This window comes from Hippocampus bargibanti, linkage group LG03, assembly GCF_051943395.1.
Source record: "Hippocampus bargibanti isolate YZ-2025 linkage group LG03, ASM5194339v1, whole genome shotgun sequence".
Taxonomy (NCBI): Eukaryota; Metazoa; Chordata; class Actinopteri; order Syngnathiformes; family Syngnathidae; genus Hippocampus; species Hippocampus bargibanti.
The window spans coordinates 17,477,005-17,492,516 of record NC_142736.1 but is presented as its reverse complement, the minus strand read 5'-3'; the positions used below and the strand labels follow the sequence as shown (position 1 = coordinate 17,492,516).

General features: G+C 42.1%; 2 protein-coding genes across 3 annotated transcripts; both read left to right on the top strand.

Annotated features, from left to right (window-relative positions):
• The first annotated feature begins 43 nt into the window (after positions 1-43).
• LOC148900538 (ubiquitin carboxyl-terminal hydrolase 50-like) lies at positions 44-15,492 on the top strand. 2 transcript variants are annotated; one of them, XM_088992340.1, is made up of 8 exons: positions 44-279; positions 359-396; positions 11,154-11,339; positions 11,505-11,700; positions 11,962-12,183; positions 12,311-12,453; positions 13,283-13,418; positions 15,288-15,492. In XM_088992340.1, exons 3-8 carry the CDS (start codon positions 11,182-11,184, stop codon positions 15,474-15,476), a joined length of 1,044 nt encoding a protein of 347 aa, XP_088848466.1. In that variant the 5' UTR covers positions 44-279; positions 359-396; positions 11,154-11,181; the 3' UTR covers positions 15,477-15,492. The 2 variants fall into 2 exon arrangements, with proteins under 2 accessions (XP_088848466.1, XP_088848465.1); XM_088992339.1 differs by lacking the exons at positions 44-279; positions 359-396 and having other exon boundaries at positions 10,053-11,339.
• On the top strand, positions 8,372-9,986 carry LOC148900539 (uncharacterized). Its single transcript, XM_088992338.1, has one exon. It carries the CDS (start codon positions 8,650-8,652, stop codon positions 9,961-9,963), a length of 1,314 nt encoding a protein of 437 aa, XP_088848464.1. The 5' UTR covers positions 8,372-8,649; the 3' UTR covers positions 9,964-9,986.
• Positions 15,493-15,512: the final 20 nt, after the last annotated feature.

Genomic DNA, 15,512 nt, shown 5'->3' with positions numbered 1-15,512 from the left:
TGCAGGGATTACATAAGCAACATAATAGTTTTTCAATTTGGGCTTGCAACATGAAGCCTCTTGAGTGCCGCATGTTTTGTCACTCGACCAAGTGTAGAAACATGATATGCACACGCGCACTATAAATTGCCTGCGATGTTGCAATTGAGATGACGTAGATTAAAATGTGGGAACACCTGCTTGCTGACCCAGGACCAAGTTTGAAGTTTTAGCATTTTTAGTCATGAAAAGTTTGTTTCTTCATTCTCTTAATGAGTCTTGTCCTTTATTTCTTGGAGGGTGAATATCAGATTTGCTGCTTTGATGTTGTTTACCGTCATCTCATTTCTCTTCTTTTCGTTTCGGCTTTTCTCTTCAGGGGTCGCCACAGCGAATCAGTGTCCTCCATTGTCAGAGGTTTGATGCATGTTTATTTTGGCCATACTTTCCTGATACAACCCTCTATTTATCCGTGCTTGGGACCGGCACAATAAGACCCCTTTTGGCTACTGAACAAGCAACTCCATGAATTTGATGAAGATGCTCGATAAAAAGGCAATAACAGCAAGGATAATATCATACCTGTCAACCTTGGCTAATCGCTGCCCTTATAAATGACTACAATTCCCATATAAAAGTTGTAGTACGGCGTACATTATTTGATATGCTAAAAAAAACACTAACACAAGCGGAAATGCAGTTTACCGCGCATGCGCACATTATGCTTTCATAATCGCAGCGATAAAAAATATATACATACGATTATTACTTTTGCTCCCCTTAATGATTGAACATGAGACTTGCTCTTGGCTACATTCTCCACGTGTCCGGCAGTTTTAAATTGGTTCTTCCATGCTTACTCCTACGTTATAACTAGTTGATTCCTCGATTGCAACACAAATGCCGGACTTCAAATACGGAAACGGAAATACAAAATCAAACGAAAAAATGTGACGCGCATATCATGCTTCATCGACAAAGACTCGATAACCGCATAAATGTTTTTTTATCGTATAAAAGTTGTTATACGGCGCACACAATTCAAAATGATGAAAAAAACGTATATAAGACGGGGAAAACGTATAAGTTGACAGGTATTTAATAGTCATCCGCAACATAAAGTACAACTGCTCACCATTTGCTGACAATGCTTTGCTCTTACCACGAAACGGGCAAAAGTACTTTTAAAAAATACGGACTTTTCTTCTTTCACTCCATAATAACAATCATTAAAAAAAGCTTTATCAACAAACCACAACAGTGTTGAGGTATGCAACACTGTTCACAGGCTAAGTAACACAAGTAAATGTTACTGTTAAATGTGGCTAATAAGATTGAAGGTCAGCCAGGGTTTCATCTTTCAATCCTCTGTGACCCTGCTCATGAAACTGCTTCGTTTGTCATGCCCAACATGAAACCTAGAATTGTGCATTCTAACCCTTTATACCCAAAGGCACGACTGCTTTGAACCAGAAATATTCCACAAGTGAAGTGCGACCATATTCAAGTGTGGCTTCCAGTTTCAGCATTCCAAATACCCCTTTGACCCCCTTTGACTTAATAAGGAAATCAGCTGGGGGAGGGGGGGGGGGGGTTATAGCTTTTAAAAGCTGACGTTTTGACATATTTTTTGCAGGAAATATAAAGTTGAAACTTCTTTCATCAGCCACTTGAAAACATTTTGCATCACAAGGCCAACCAGTTAAAAATGTGGGTTAATACAGTCCACATTTATGCGATGTAATATTTTATACAACGATCTGATCCACAGGAAAAACAAATTCAGTCCAAAGTTTGACATTCCTTCTGAGCTTTCGGTTAATCAGCTTCAGCTGGGCTTTTGTCCTGACTTTAGTGTTGCTACTGACTATCAAGAGAAATGAGGGCAGTTCAGTGGTTTTTTTCAGCTGTCTTAGTAACAACACAGTCTTCTGTGAATCAAAACAGCAGGAATCCCCTCGTAAAAAGAAAGGTGCCCCGAATAGGAGCGCAGCGCAAAACTGGCCATCTACTTTTATCCATTCTTAAATTAAAAACACAAAAACATCTGTAATTTTGCCTCTTAACGAACGACAAAAAGGTCAGCCACTTTTGGCATTCAGCCACCTCACAAAAGGCCAGAATGTTGACACAAACGTGTAAAATCAACAACCAGCCAAGGTAGGACTGTTCATAAAAATGGAACATTAAGCTGTTAAGAGGCTACACGTTGCAGCCCAAATTGAAAGTCTGTGCTTCGCAGTCATGTTTTTCCTCACCGACCAAATTAAGTAAATGGGGTTCTGCCAGCTTGACAGCCACTTAGCATAGCCACCATTTTGTTGTTTTGCAACACCCTACACGAAGATTTATTGGATGGGACAATTCCACTTGCCCTTGTGAAATACATGAAATGTAGCACCAGAGCTAGCCAAACTTTGTCTTCCACGCTTTGGCCTCAAACAGCAAAACGGGAGGACTTCACCTTTGTACAGTAAAGTCTCGTTATATCGATATTCAAGGGAGTCCGAAAAAATATCGATATAACCGGGACTATCGATATATCCGATCCTGCGCCGAACTGCATTAAACAAAAGCCGCCAAAAGGGGGCAGCCAAGCGCCATATAAGAAACGGAGCTGGCCATTAGCTCCCCTTTTTTTGGTCGGAGATGTTCCCCCAATGTTGCCTCAAAATGGCACATATAATTCTTTAATGATTGTAAACATGTATGCTTTAATCTTCAGAACTACAGTGTATTTGAAACATATTCATAACTGGATGTGTAACAAGAAAGCATATTATCCGAATCTGAAGCCATTGTTTGGATTCACAAGCAATGCAAGACGTCTTGGCGTGAAGTCATTTTTATTTGCATTTGAATAAAAAGTGACATCGGCTGTCCTTTAATACACAGTATGGAATGTTAATAATTTTCAAAATCATCGCGCTTCAGCAGACAAAACAAGAAACATTGTTGCAAAAAACGATTGCATTCATATACAGTACAGTGGGCATGTACATAACACAACAGGGAAACTGCAACGCTTACATCTTACTGTATTATGTATACAATTTAAAAAAGTCATCAATCTTCTTCTGCTTCCCATTTTTACCTTTTAACACAAACACTTCAATCTCGTCTGCTACACACAAGCTAGCGTCTGAAAATGAAAATGGCTCTGCTACACGGGTGCTGGGCACGTAACCAAGTCACCTGACCAAGTCGACCAATGGCGCGACTGATGGCGTGACACGTAACCAAGACACGTGACCAAGTTGACCAATGGCGCGACCGATGGCGTGTCACGTGACAAAGTCACACGGCCAAGTCGACCAATAGCGCGACCGATGGCGGCTCATGTGACCAAGTCGACCAATGGCGCGACGGATATATCGATGTAAACAACAAAAATGGCCGGCGGGGGATGAAAAGGAGCACCGTAATAACCGGATTATCGTAACAACCGGGTATCGTACTAAACGGTACTAATTATACATGAAAAGACTAGAAATGTGCAAGGGAAATGAAAATAGTATCGTAATAAGCGGTACTATCGATATAACCGATATTGATATAACGAGACTTTACTGTATTTTGGAAACACACCCATATATATGTAAACAAACATAAATTAAAAAAAATAGACATCAAGAAACTAATGCAACACGTAAGGGATGAACACACTCAAAGCAGTTGACATATTTAAAGAAAAAAAAAGGAGTGATCTCAACGTACTAGTGATTTGCGTCATGCTAAAATAATGTTTAAAGGACAACCGACACCATTTTATTTGTTTCCTAACTGACATCATAAAAAGGTTTTATAGCATCTAAAATACCCAAATCACGCAGGCTGATATTTTTAGTCAAATGCAAAACACCAATAAAAATGTGTCTCAAAACTTCTTCAAAATGACCTCAGGATGGCGAGTTTCAGAAGGTCCCGCCCCCTTGTTCGTGACGTCACGCCAAGACGTCTTGCCTTGCTCGAGAATCAAAACAATGGCTTCAGATTTGGAGAAGATGCTTTCATCCAGTTATGAATATGACTCCAATAGTTCTGAAGAGGAAAGCATACATGTTTGCAATCGATTAAAGAAGTCCTTCCAGATCATTTTGACTCGTCAGGACTCCAATGTAGAGTCCCGGAAAATGCACAAGATTGCGCCCAAGCTCTATTGGAAATGGGCTGATTTGTTAGTTTTGGTGCAACACACAACGATTCACCATCGCGTTATGTGTTTTCCTTATAATTTCGTCATCAACAGGGATCAACACAAAGTTTTCAGACCAAACAAAGTACCCAAAATGCATTGTGTGTCGCTTTTTTGGTTAGGGGCTTTCCAAACGTGACATCAAGTCAGGCATCATCATCAAATCGGAAACAAGACTTCCTGAATATTCAGCACGAGTCTTAAAACGCAAGTATCCGTGGCATCTGTGTTCTGATTTCTAATGCAGAATTGTGAGATGAAAACCAAATGCACCATAGTTATTATGCCGTGGAATCTCGGGTGGCCAACTTGAAATCTGATTGGTTAAAGCAACAGTTTCATTGTGTCGTGGAATCTTTGTAAAATACGCTCAGAAGTGATTTTACAAATTATGGACACAACTTGTCCGGAGGCGTCGGTTGTCCTTTAAGTTTCTCTTGTGGTAGGGACAGTGTGCGGACATTAAATACTGCACAGTTTTCCCTCACTAGGACCAGGTAGTTGTCCTACTCGCACGTCAAAGCTATCCAGCTCTTGGTGCAAAAATGTTATACAATACGAGTATGGCCCAAATTGGTAGACAAGTGCACTGTAGTCAAGTCCCTCGTGAGACCAATGTGAGTACTGGTAGAACGATGTTCATCTCCAGCGATGCATGTGGCAAATAAAAAACGTGCAGCCTGGATTTCGGACTTCCTCACATAAACATTTAATACCCTTTTGCCTTGACCCAAATTGTGCTGGCTGGCAAGATGGCTCCACGCACTCTTGAACCTTTTTGCAGCCTTGTCACGTTTGAAATGGAATCCAGCAACACCCGCCTTGCAGGTCACCTGCACAAGTATCAGCTGACAATTGTTTCATGCACACGCTAACACTTAAATGAATGTAACTCTCTTATCTGCAAGGCCAATTAAACAATGTTCCAACGCTGGACTGGTTGCTCAAGTATGGAAGTACACAATATATATTTTTGCAGTGTCAATTTAAATTTCTAACACAAATATTAATGTTTTCATCCTCAAATATTGGCCACTGAAATTTTTAACAATGAAAGTATTTAACTTGAAAAAAGGTCAGTGTAAAAATGTCATTGTCTTAAATTCAAACTTGGATGGCACAAGATATAACATTGCCTCCAAAATGTAAAATTTATGAAATATTTTTGTGTCATTTGAATTGAGGATTTGTACTCAATTTTATTGAATAGTAAAAAAAATATTCCATTAGAAAAGGATGATGAAAATGTTTAGTCTGAGAAAATGTGATGGTTAAAAAAAAAAAAATAATAAAAAAACATGTCTGATTCAAACTTATTTGACACTAAATAACTATGGTGCATTTGGTTTTCATCTCACAATTCTGCATTAGAAATCAGAACACAGATGCCACGGATACTTGCGCACCATGCATACTTCCATAAGCACAAATTGCAGGCAAAGGCTGTATGAAGGAGGAGACGACAAAACGTCACCCTGAAATTACGGCCACGCGTAGCTATTGGTCAAGAGCGTGTGTCCATATTGAGAGGATGGCAGCAGTCTTGGACACTAAAGTTAGAACACAAAGTGCTTTTATAAATAGACATCGGTTCCTACATTTAAAGACTTCACCCAGCGCTAAGGTCACAAAGTGACCTTAAAAAAAAGTTCTGACTGCTGCATCAATCTGCTTCAAAGTCAAACAAAAGCACCAAGGGGTTAATCGGTCAGGGCAGAGAGTTGCCAAGTTGTCAAAACAGGTTTTGTACATAATCGATAGTTAAAAGTTTTTTTCCCCTTCATTATACTATTATAGTATTTTAGAGTCTGTACTTTTTAACTTTCACTTCAGAAAAAGAGTTGAATCAATGACCAGATGTCTGACTCCAATTCAAGACTTCCATCTGTCTTTTCAGCAGTGATGGGCCGTTCATGTCACTCCTAGGCCTTCAGTACTGCTATGTCTGAATCAATCAGCTGTGAGCGTGGTCTGATAGTACTATACGGCTATGAGAGTGTGCCGTTGGCCAGGAACTAACTTCTGACTTGAAGAAACTCAAGAAAAACTGTCATTAAACTGTGAATTATTACTATGAATGTGGGGATTCATGGTAACCTCATAAAATTGCAATATTATATTTTATATTTTGCTATCTTAGGAGCTCTCTCACCTTAATGATGTCCATCTTTTCTTTTAAAGTCAGTCTTGAAAATGGCTTTAACCGTATATCTACAACCACATCCATTTCTTCTTCTCCTTCATCCATTGTGGGTTGACAAAGCCGCTATTAAATCAGCACAACAATATATTGGCTTATGCAGCTTGCGACAGATACAGTGAGCTAGCTCTGTCCAGTATACTCTTCATTAGCGGCTAGTGATACTATATATTGGCTAGTGACTATCGCCATTTATGGAAATAGGCAATCATAGTTTTCAAAAACTCTGACGTTTTTCGTGCCTGCAAGCAGGCCTCGGGTGGCCAACTTGAAATCTGATTGGTTAAAGCAACAGTTTCATTGACGCTTATTTTATGCTGCAGGGCCTGCAGAACTGATTGTGACCGGGTACAGGTAGATTTCTGACCCTGGTCATACATAAGGGCTGACATGTGATTGGTTAAATGGTTCAATATGAAAATATACACCGGGAAGCAGCACAACGGGGGGAAAGCAATGAAAGGAAGTGGAAAGTCAATTTGGAATTATTTCATAAGAATTCATCGACAAAATATAATTCACATCAGTCTGTGATTCATATATTTTTAAGCCAGCAGAGAAGGCCTTGCAGGCCCTGATGACCCACCGCTGCTTTTAAGACACAATAGTAAACCGTACTTTTATCCAAGTACAGAGTGCGTGTAGTACTTTTGCCACCAGTGTTGACAGTTTACCCAGGACAGGAAAGTAAAAGATCCTTGCAATTATTAATCTCTTTTGTACAACATTGACAGGAGGCAATACAGAGCAAACCATGTTTCATATAAACAGTCATAGGGAAACTATAACAATCAAATCTGGTGGTTGGCTCAATGCTTTTGTGATGATAACAGTGTTGTCAACATCTGACCCAGCCACCATCCGTTTCTGAATCAGCACTCACGATGTTTGTGAACTTGAAGTGAAATATGATGTCCTTTTCCTTAGAAAATTGTGCTTTGACAGTATTTTGGATATGTGTGTAGATATGAGGTAGCGAGCAAGAGCAAATGCTTGTGTCTGTAGTGTTTCCAACTTTGCAATGTTTTCACCCTATAATTGTGACTTTTACAGACCCCTCTCGAACAACTACACCAATTCAAACCAAACTCTACTTGGACATCACATACGCTATCAAAAAACACAATGAATTGTCTGTCTTTTGTGGAGAGATGCGTTCCCCTATACAGAACCATAGTAAAAGCCCTTAAAGCACTGGTGTCAAACTCAAGGCCCGGGTCCAGATCCGGCCCACCACACAATTCAATGTGGCCTACAAAAGCTGATCAACCTCCATGATTCCTACTAAAATGTCAACCAACGTTTTAATTGAAATCCAGGACTCACAGAATAAAGAGTTTTAGGACTACATAAACACCCAATACAGCGTTAGCAACCTTAGACTCTCTTCTTTCATCAGAAAAGAATAGTTAATTCCTAAATTATATGGGTATGAAATTATATGAGTTTGAAATGAGGGCAACTGTCCAAAATACAATGCAATACATACATATTGGTTTATATAGCACTTGGCTGAAGCTGGAACAAAGCGCTAAGATGGACAAAAGGGGAAATGCCGCCCCTTTGTGGAAAAGAAAAAACATTGCCAGAGGCCTTGGCCAGTCCTTTATCGGCACCCAAGGATGATCAAACAAATCCTGAATACATTCGGAAATGGCGCTCAACGTCATATTTTCAATTCCCGAATAAATTTGTGAATGGCAGTGAATGAGTTAACTTTATTTGGAATGAAATCAGAAGTATACAACCAAATGTGTGACTTCCGACTGCCATACACATCAACTGGTTGAGATGTTGAATGATGCGGACTGCAAATATCACATTGATCAGGGGGACAAGTGGGAATCGTCATCTCACTGTAGGGTATGAAAGTTAAAAGGAGCGTGACTTTGAAATGTCTTTCTAACAGTGAACGCAAACCCAGGAGGCAGCCGCAAAAGGACAAATGGCATCATGGGAGCGACCCCGCGTACAGATTGTTATGTTCACAGGTTGCCGGGACACGAGAGTCCTTGGAGATCTCCTGGCCCAGCACATTCTCCACTGCCTCGGTAGGCATGTATTACCCGTGAGCACACGCAAAGAGATATTTGTACAGTAGACACTTTGGCAGACATATTTACGGGGGAGAAGGAAAACGCCGCCCCCCCTTCTGGGCATTACCTTGGACGGTACAAGTGGCCAAACAAGCTCCTCTCACACCTGCACGGCTTTGATCCTGAAAAAACACATCGCATCACTTTCACGAGACGCTTTTTCTGAAGAGGCTGAGACAATGAAGGCGAAAGCTTTATCAGTGAAGGAGTGCGACTGGGTGTCAGAGGATTGCCATCTAGTGGGGGATGCGCCCGCCGGAGCCTCACCCAGAGAAACTCTCTGCTTGCCTAACATCTTCAGGTCCAAGAAAGTCAAGCCATTTAGTAGGACTCAGCCAACAGGGCCGGCTTATCAGGCGTACTACACGGCCAGAGAGCTCCTTCTAGAGGTGCTGGATCGAGGAGCCATGCAAGAGCTAATCAGGAGAGGGTCCGCGCTGAGGTGCGGACCTCCTCGACCTTCACATCCTCAAAAAAGGGAGCGAGGCCATCTTTTTTCTGAGGAAGATTATACCGAGATGCTAAGTTGCTTCTCCACGGTTCTGCAGGACGGTCTCTCTGTTGGGGAGAGTAAGTTCAGCCTTGCCGTAGAAGGATGGAAAGGGGTCCTGAAGAGGAATTGCTTCCAGAGCTGCCTCTTGCATCTGAGCCGACTGCAGGACCAAGACAAGCTTGAAGCTTTGTCCGCCTTCTGCGGCCACGTGACCAAGCGCTATCAAGGATTATACACGCCCGGCGAGAACCTGGCTGTGAAGAAATACAAATTATGGTACCAGCAGACACCCTGCTCACTTCACCTGGCCCTCCTCTACGATATCAGCTCCGGCTTCATTTGCAACCTGTACTTGTACGTCCCGGAGGAGCTTCGGAGACACAGAAGGAAGCCGGTGATGGTCCAGGTGGTCGAGCAGCTTATCAGACCTCTCTGTAGCCACCGCCACATGGTGTGGTTGGACATCTGCGTCAGGATAGAGGGCAAGCTCCTCGACATCTTTTCCGATTCAGGTGTCCAGATACGGACGGAGCCTCCTGCACCCGTGGAAACCGCGTCAAAGTTTTACTCGCTATCCCTCCACGCAGCTCATCTCAAAGGCTGGACCGGACCGGCTCTTCTTTTTCCGACGTCTGATACAAGACGGTTCCGGGCGGATGTGCTGCTCCCCGGTCTTTGGGTTGCACTGCACATCATCTACATCAACACGTTTGTACTTCACACCCTGCAGAGCTCAGGAAGGCAAGTCCAGCTGACCCAGTTCACCAGAACGTTGGCTTCTCAGCTGGGTTTGGACAACAGTGCCGCAGTGCCGGTCCTACCGCAGCTAAACAGCACATCTTATCAAGAAATGCAATGTCTCACAAATGTCCTGAAGCAAAGGTTGGTCCGCACGACGCAGTGTTTCTTTTTTTTTTCTCCCCTAAATGGGATCGATACATTTTTCCTTGATCTCTTGTGGGTTTCAGATCAGGGCATGTCGTTAGCTGGTGGCTTGTGAAACCCTTTGAGACTCTTTTGTGATTAATGTGTACATACATAAATTTGCGTTGATGAAAGCATGCTGTTATAAGACGTGGCTTTTGGCATTGTCTTGCTGACATAAGCAAGGGACGTCTCTTTTAGAGACGTCCAGGTGTACCTTCTGTTCCTTATGTTTCGATGTGTACCAGGGGTGTCCAACCATTTTGCAAAGGGGGCCAGATCTGGTGTGTGAAAAATCAACATTGGTGGATGTTCTGAACATATAACAGCAATTAATTGAAATACAATTCAGCGAGACATTCTGTGTTTCACATTTGCTTTTAATTTCAGCTGACTTAAGCCTTTTGGTTCATTTGAAACATCCATCCATCCATTATCCCCGTACCGCTTCTTCCTCATTAGGGTACTGGAGCTTATCCCAGCCATCTTCAGGCAGAGGGTGGAGGACACCCTGAATTGGTTGCCAGCCAATTGCAGGGCACACAAAGACAAACAACAGTCACTGTCACACTCACACCTAGAGACAATTTGGAGTGTTCAATCGGCCTGCCAAGCATGTTTTTGGAATGTGGAAGGAAACCGGAGGGCATATCAAAATTGAAAATGGACATTGAATATTCACTTAACCTCACTTTTTTAACACAGACTTTTTTTGTAACTGTTGAACAGAACTAAGTGTTCTTTTGTTGATTGTCGCCATTTTAGAAAATGTTTGACACATTCAAAAGATTGCCATTTTAGAAAATTGGCGGTCTCATTCAGTCAATTACTCATATACTAATTTGCTGTTCTTAATTGGGCCTCTACATGGTACACGTAGGTAACTAGGTAACACAGTGATACCGCCCAATGTGTTAATTCTACATGCGGGCCAGACCATATTGATTTTAAGACGGAGGCAGCGGGCCGGATGAAAATAGACCACGGCCGTATTTGGCCCCCGGGCGGCACTTTGCAAATGTCTGATCTGTGATCATTTTTAGCCTCTTTTCGTCTACGGCGGTGTTTCTGTGAGCAAATTTGGTGGGACTGTTTCAAATTCCCCGGCCGACATCACATCAGAAAAATGAGGGAGGCTGTTTTAAAAATTCTCCATAATGTTCAAATGTATGGTGACACAGACATCGCAACTTTTTTTCCCCAACATCTCAATTGTTTTTCTCCGGAATCTGTGTTTCTAAAATCTTTTTCCGTCCGCTCTCGCAGAAAAAACACAAGCAGCAGCAGCCATGTGATGGAAAAGCGACTCCACGGGTGGGACCGACCCGGTGTGTGTGGTCTGGACAACTCTGGAAACTTCTGCTACTTAAACGCTGTGTTGCAGTGTGTTTGTTCCACGGTTCCCCTGGTGGAATATCTCCTTCATCAGGACACGCGCAAAGAGTTAGCACGGTGAGAAAACCGCATCTGTAAACAGTGAATGTTTTTATATGCTGCACTTTTCAGTATTCTCCCTTTCAGTCGGGTGTGCTTTTTGAAAGAGAAGGTTTCCTTGCATGCCAAACAGCAAACAGGCATTGCCTAAACTGTACTGTACACGACGTTCTGTTCTTTCAGCGCAAAGTGTCAGGTGGCCCAAGTGTTTGTTCGCCTCCTGGAGCAGATGTGGCTGGGCAGGAGTTCCAGCTGTGCACCGGTGGAGGCCAGGTCTTTGTTATGTTCCATCCTGCCCCAGTTCAACAACCATTCTCAGCAGGATGCGCAGGAACTACTTCTCCACCTCTTCAACGCACTCCATGATGACTTAAAGAAGGTATGATGGAGAACCGTCCTTGTTTTTCCACCATATTTAAACAGGTTCATGTGGGAATCTATTCAAGAGTAAAACAGTATAGTGCACAAAACGAACAGAGATCGTCAAGGGCCTTGATACTGGCCTAAGCTGAACCCGTAAGAAATACAAAATTCAAAATCGACTCACGCACTGTCAAGGCGCAAAACCATTCGGGTGTACTGTACCATATGCTAATAAAGTCCAATTAATTATATTACAATGGTGGTTTGTTTTTCAAAGGTTGGCAGGCGCAAGACGCATTCCTCCAAGCATCAGACCCAATACCAGGATGGAAAGTGCGCCACCGGACTGGGAGAGTCAACAATTGTTTCCAGGTTGTTTGAAGGCTTGCTCAGTTATGTGACGGTCTGCGTACAGTGTGACTACCAGAGCCACAACACACAGACCTTCACTGTGCTCTCCTTACCCATTCCAACACATATCAGCAAGTGCTCCATTCAGGTACACTTTTCCTGGATTTAGGTCACAACTGGAGGTGCAGTGCAGAAAAGATAAACTGCAACATGGGTAGTGATATCCGGACATTTCTTTTGACTTTTTATGTCTTCAAAATGTTCATCTTGCGCAGGATTGCTTGTCTCTGTTCTTTGAGCAAACTCTGCTTACGGGGGCAGAGAAGATGCTGTGTTCAGCCTGTGAACTGAGGAAAGAAATGGCTCTCATCACTTGTCTGGACGGACCCCCCGAAGTTCTCGTGCTGCACCTTAAACGGTCAGTAGCATAGTGGCTAACAATCAATGGAATTAGTGCCAACAAATCACCGATTAGGTCTCGCTGCAGTTATATTGGAAATGCAGAACACAAAAGCTTGCTTCAATTCATGGATGCAGGTGGCACCAGAGACAAGTCCCATGATGACTACAATCCAACCCCCTCTATTTTCAGCTATGGCTCTCAAGTAAATAGAACCATGCGCTTACATTTTTTTCCTTGCCCTTCAAGTCTCAATATTTATTTAAAAAAATAGTTTTTAGATTCAAGGAGACTCTAGTTTGTTTTATGGTAATGTTCCTGGTGCGACTTTCAATAATGGCCCAATTTGCAGTATTGGACCAAAATCAACATATTACAATGAAAGGGAACCAAACATTCTTACACACACACACGTACACGCGCGCGCACACACGCGCACACACACACACACACACACACACACACACACACACACACACACACACACACACACACACACACACACACACGCACACACGCACACACACACACATACACACACACTTAAAATCTGCGCCTCCGCGCTGGGTCCGCTAAGATTTTGTGTCGAATATACTTAACAGCAGTGGCAGTGCATGTTACTCCGAGGCCTTCAGTGGTGCTACATCTGAATCAGCTGGGAGTGTTGTGTGATATTAATACACATCCACTAGACAATGCCAGTTGGCCAGGAAATAACTTGTGACTTGAAGAAACGTAAGAAATAATGCCATTAAACTGTTCCAATTTTTACTATGAATGTGTGGATTCATGGCCCACCACTGTGTAACAGTATTACAGCTTTTGTCAACTGAATGTTTTTATGCAGGTTTGGTTGTAAAGGCAAAAACCAGGTGAAATTGAGGACTAATGTTACCTTCACCACCAAGCTTGATCTCAGCTTGTTTCTGTCCAGCTCAGCACGGAAGACTTCCTGCACATCTTATCGTCTCTATGCAGTCGTGGTGGGTATAATTTATTTCATTGGCTCAGTTGATTCTTTGGTGTAGGATTTGCAAATGTATTCTCCAGCTAGCTGTTTGAGTAACAACTAAAATGGGACTGTCGACTACCCATTTCGAGGTATTGCTGAGTAGAGGGAGCAATAGTGTAAAGTTTGAAAAAGATCAGGAATTCTTAGCTTTGTGTCTAGTCTTGTATTGCATCATTCATTAAAACTGTGTGTCTGCAATCTCAATGGTTCATTTTAATGGACTTTGCACCTGAGTTGCTATTGGGTGATACGCCAGATGTTTGTAGCCATATTTTGACATAGATTGCTTATGACCTGGATTCTTATCCTGACTCCAAGATCACTGTTCCTTAAAGGACAACCGACACCATTTTTTTTGTTTCCTAACTGACATCAGAAAAACGTTGTATAGCATCTAAAATACCCAAAACACACAGGCTGATATTTTTAGTCAAATGCAAAACACCAATAAAAATGACTTAAAAAGTGTCCCAAAACTACTTCAAAATGACCTCGGAAATGGCGAGTTTCAGGAGATCCTGCCCCCTTGCTCGTGATGTCACACCAAGACGCCTTGCGTTGCTCTAGAATCACAACAATGGCTTCAGATTCGGAGAAGATGCTTTCTTGTTGCTCATCCAGTTATGAATATGATTCAAATAGTTCTGAAGAGGAAAGCATAAATGTTTGCAATCGATTAAAGAAGTCGTTCCATATCATTTTTAGGCGTCTATTCTCCAATGTAGCTCGCAGAAAATGCACAAGATGGCGCACAGGCTCCGTTGGAAATGGGCTGATTTGTCTGTTGGGAATTTGTGTCAACTAGTATCAAATACTAGTCTTGGTGCTACACACAACGATTTACCATCGCGTTATTTATGTGCTTTCCTTCTAATTTCACCATCAACACGGATCAACATGATGTTTTCAGACCAAACAAAGTACCCAAAATGCATTGTGTGTTGCTTTCTCGGTCAGGGGCGTTCCCTCCGTGACGTGACGTCAGGAATCGTCACCAAGTCAAAAACGAGACTTCCTGAATATTCAGCGCGTCTTAAAACGTAAAATATTGGTATATGCCATTGAATCTTTGTAAAATACGCTCAGTAGAAGTCATTTGAAGTGATTTTACAAATTATGGACGCAACTTGTCCGAAGGCGTCGGTTGTCCTTTAAAGGAACTGTGTGTGAGAAATGTTTTTGATTTCAGTGTTTTTTCCCCAAGAAAACTCCCACAATTAATTTCATCAATATAAAATAAACATTCCATCATATCAATGTAAAGATGTGTATGTAATTTTGAGTTAATTAATCGTGGGAGTAAGTATATTTCAAAGAACATGCCTCACCAACAGGAAGCTGCCATGTTATGCCGCCACCTTTCTACTTCGGGTGCCTGAGGGAGGCAAACTTGACAACATTATGCAATGCATTTACTCCATTGCTGGCGGGAATACTGAAAGTCATTTGGGATGACATTTTTTGGGGGAACTGCTGGTAGACTTGCAAAGTATGGTTTGTCTGAGACATCAGAATCTTCTCTTTTTGCATTCTATTACCACTAGATAGCAGTAAAGTTAACCACCGATGAATAATTCAAATGGATTATCACTTGTATTTTTGGCAAACAAATTGTGCCCGATTTGTACATTTTCTCTGACGGACATTGATGGCTGTGTGAGTTATTTTGAAGTGGTAGATTTACAGAGTTGTATGTTGCACAGAATATGGTAATTCTCATCGTAGGTCAATATCATGTAAAATATTTCCCCCAAAGAATTGATTTTGTAAAATACTGTTCCATCTACAAACAGCAATGTCAAGAAGCAGTCATCTAAATGATTTTTTTTTCAATCTTTAGAATCATATAGGTCACCTGAACATGGGTCACTATACTGCTCTGTGCCACAACACCCTGACACAGACATGGCACTGCTTCGATGACTCTGTGGTCAGGGAGCTACACGACGGTGACGTGCAATCTCCAGACGCCTACGTCCTGCTTTACAGTCGCAAGCCATTCCGAAAACCAAAGATTGTTGGCGTGTAACTCTAAAATGAAATAAAAGACTACTGTTTTGTTTCA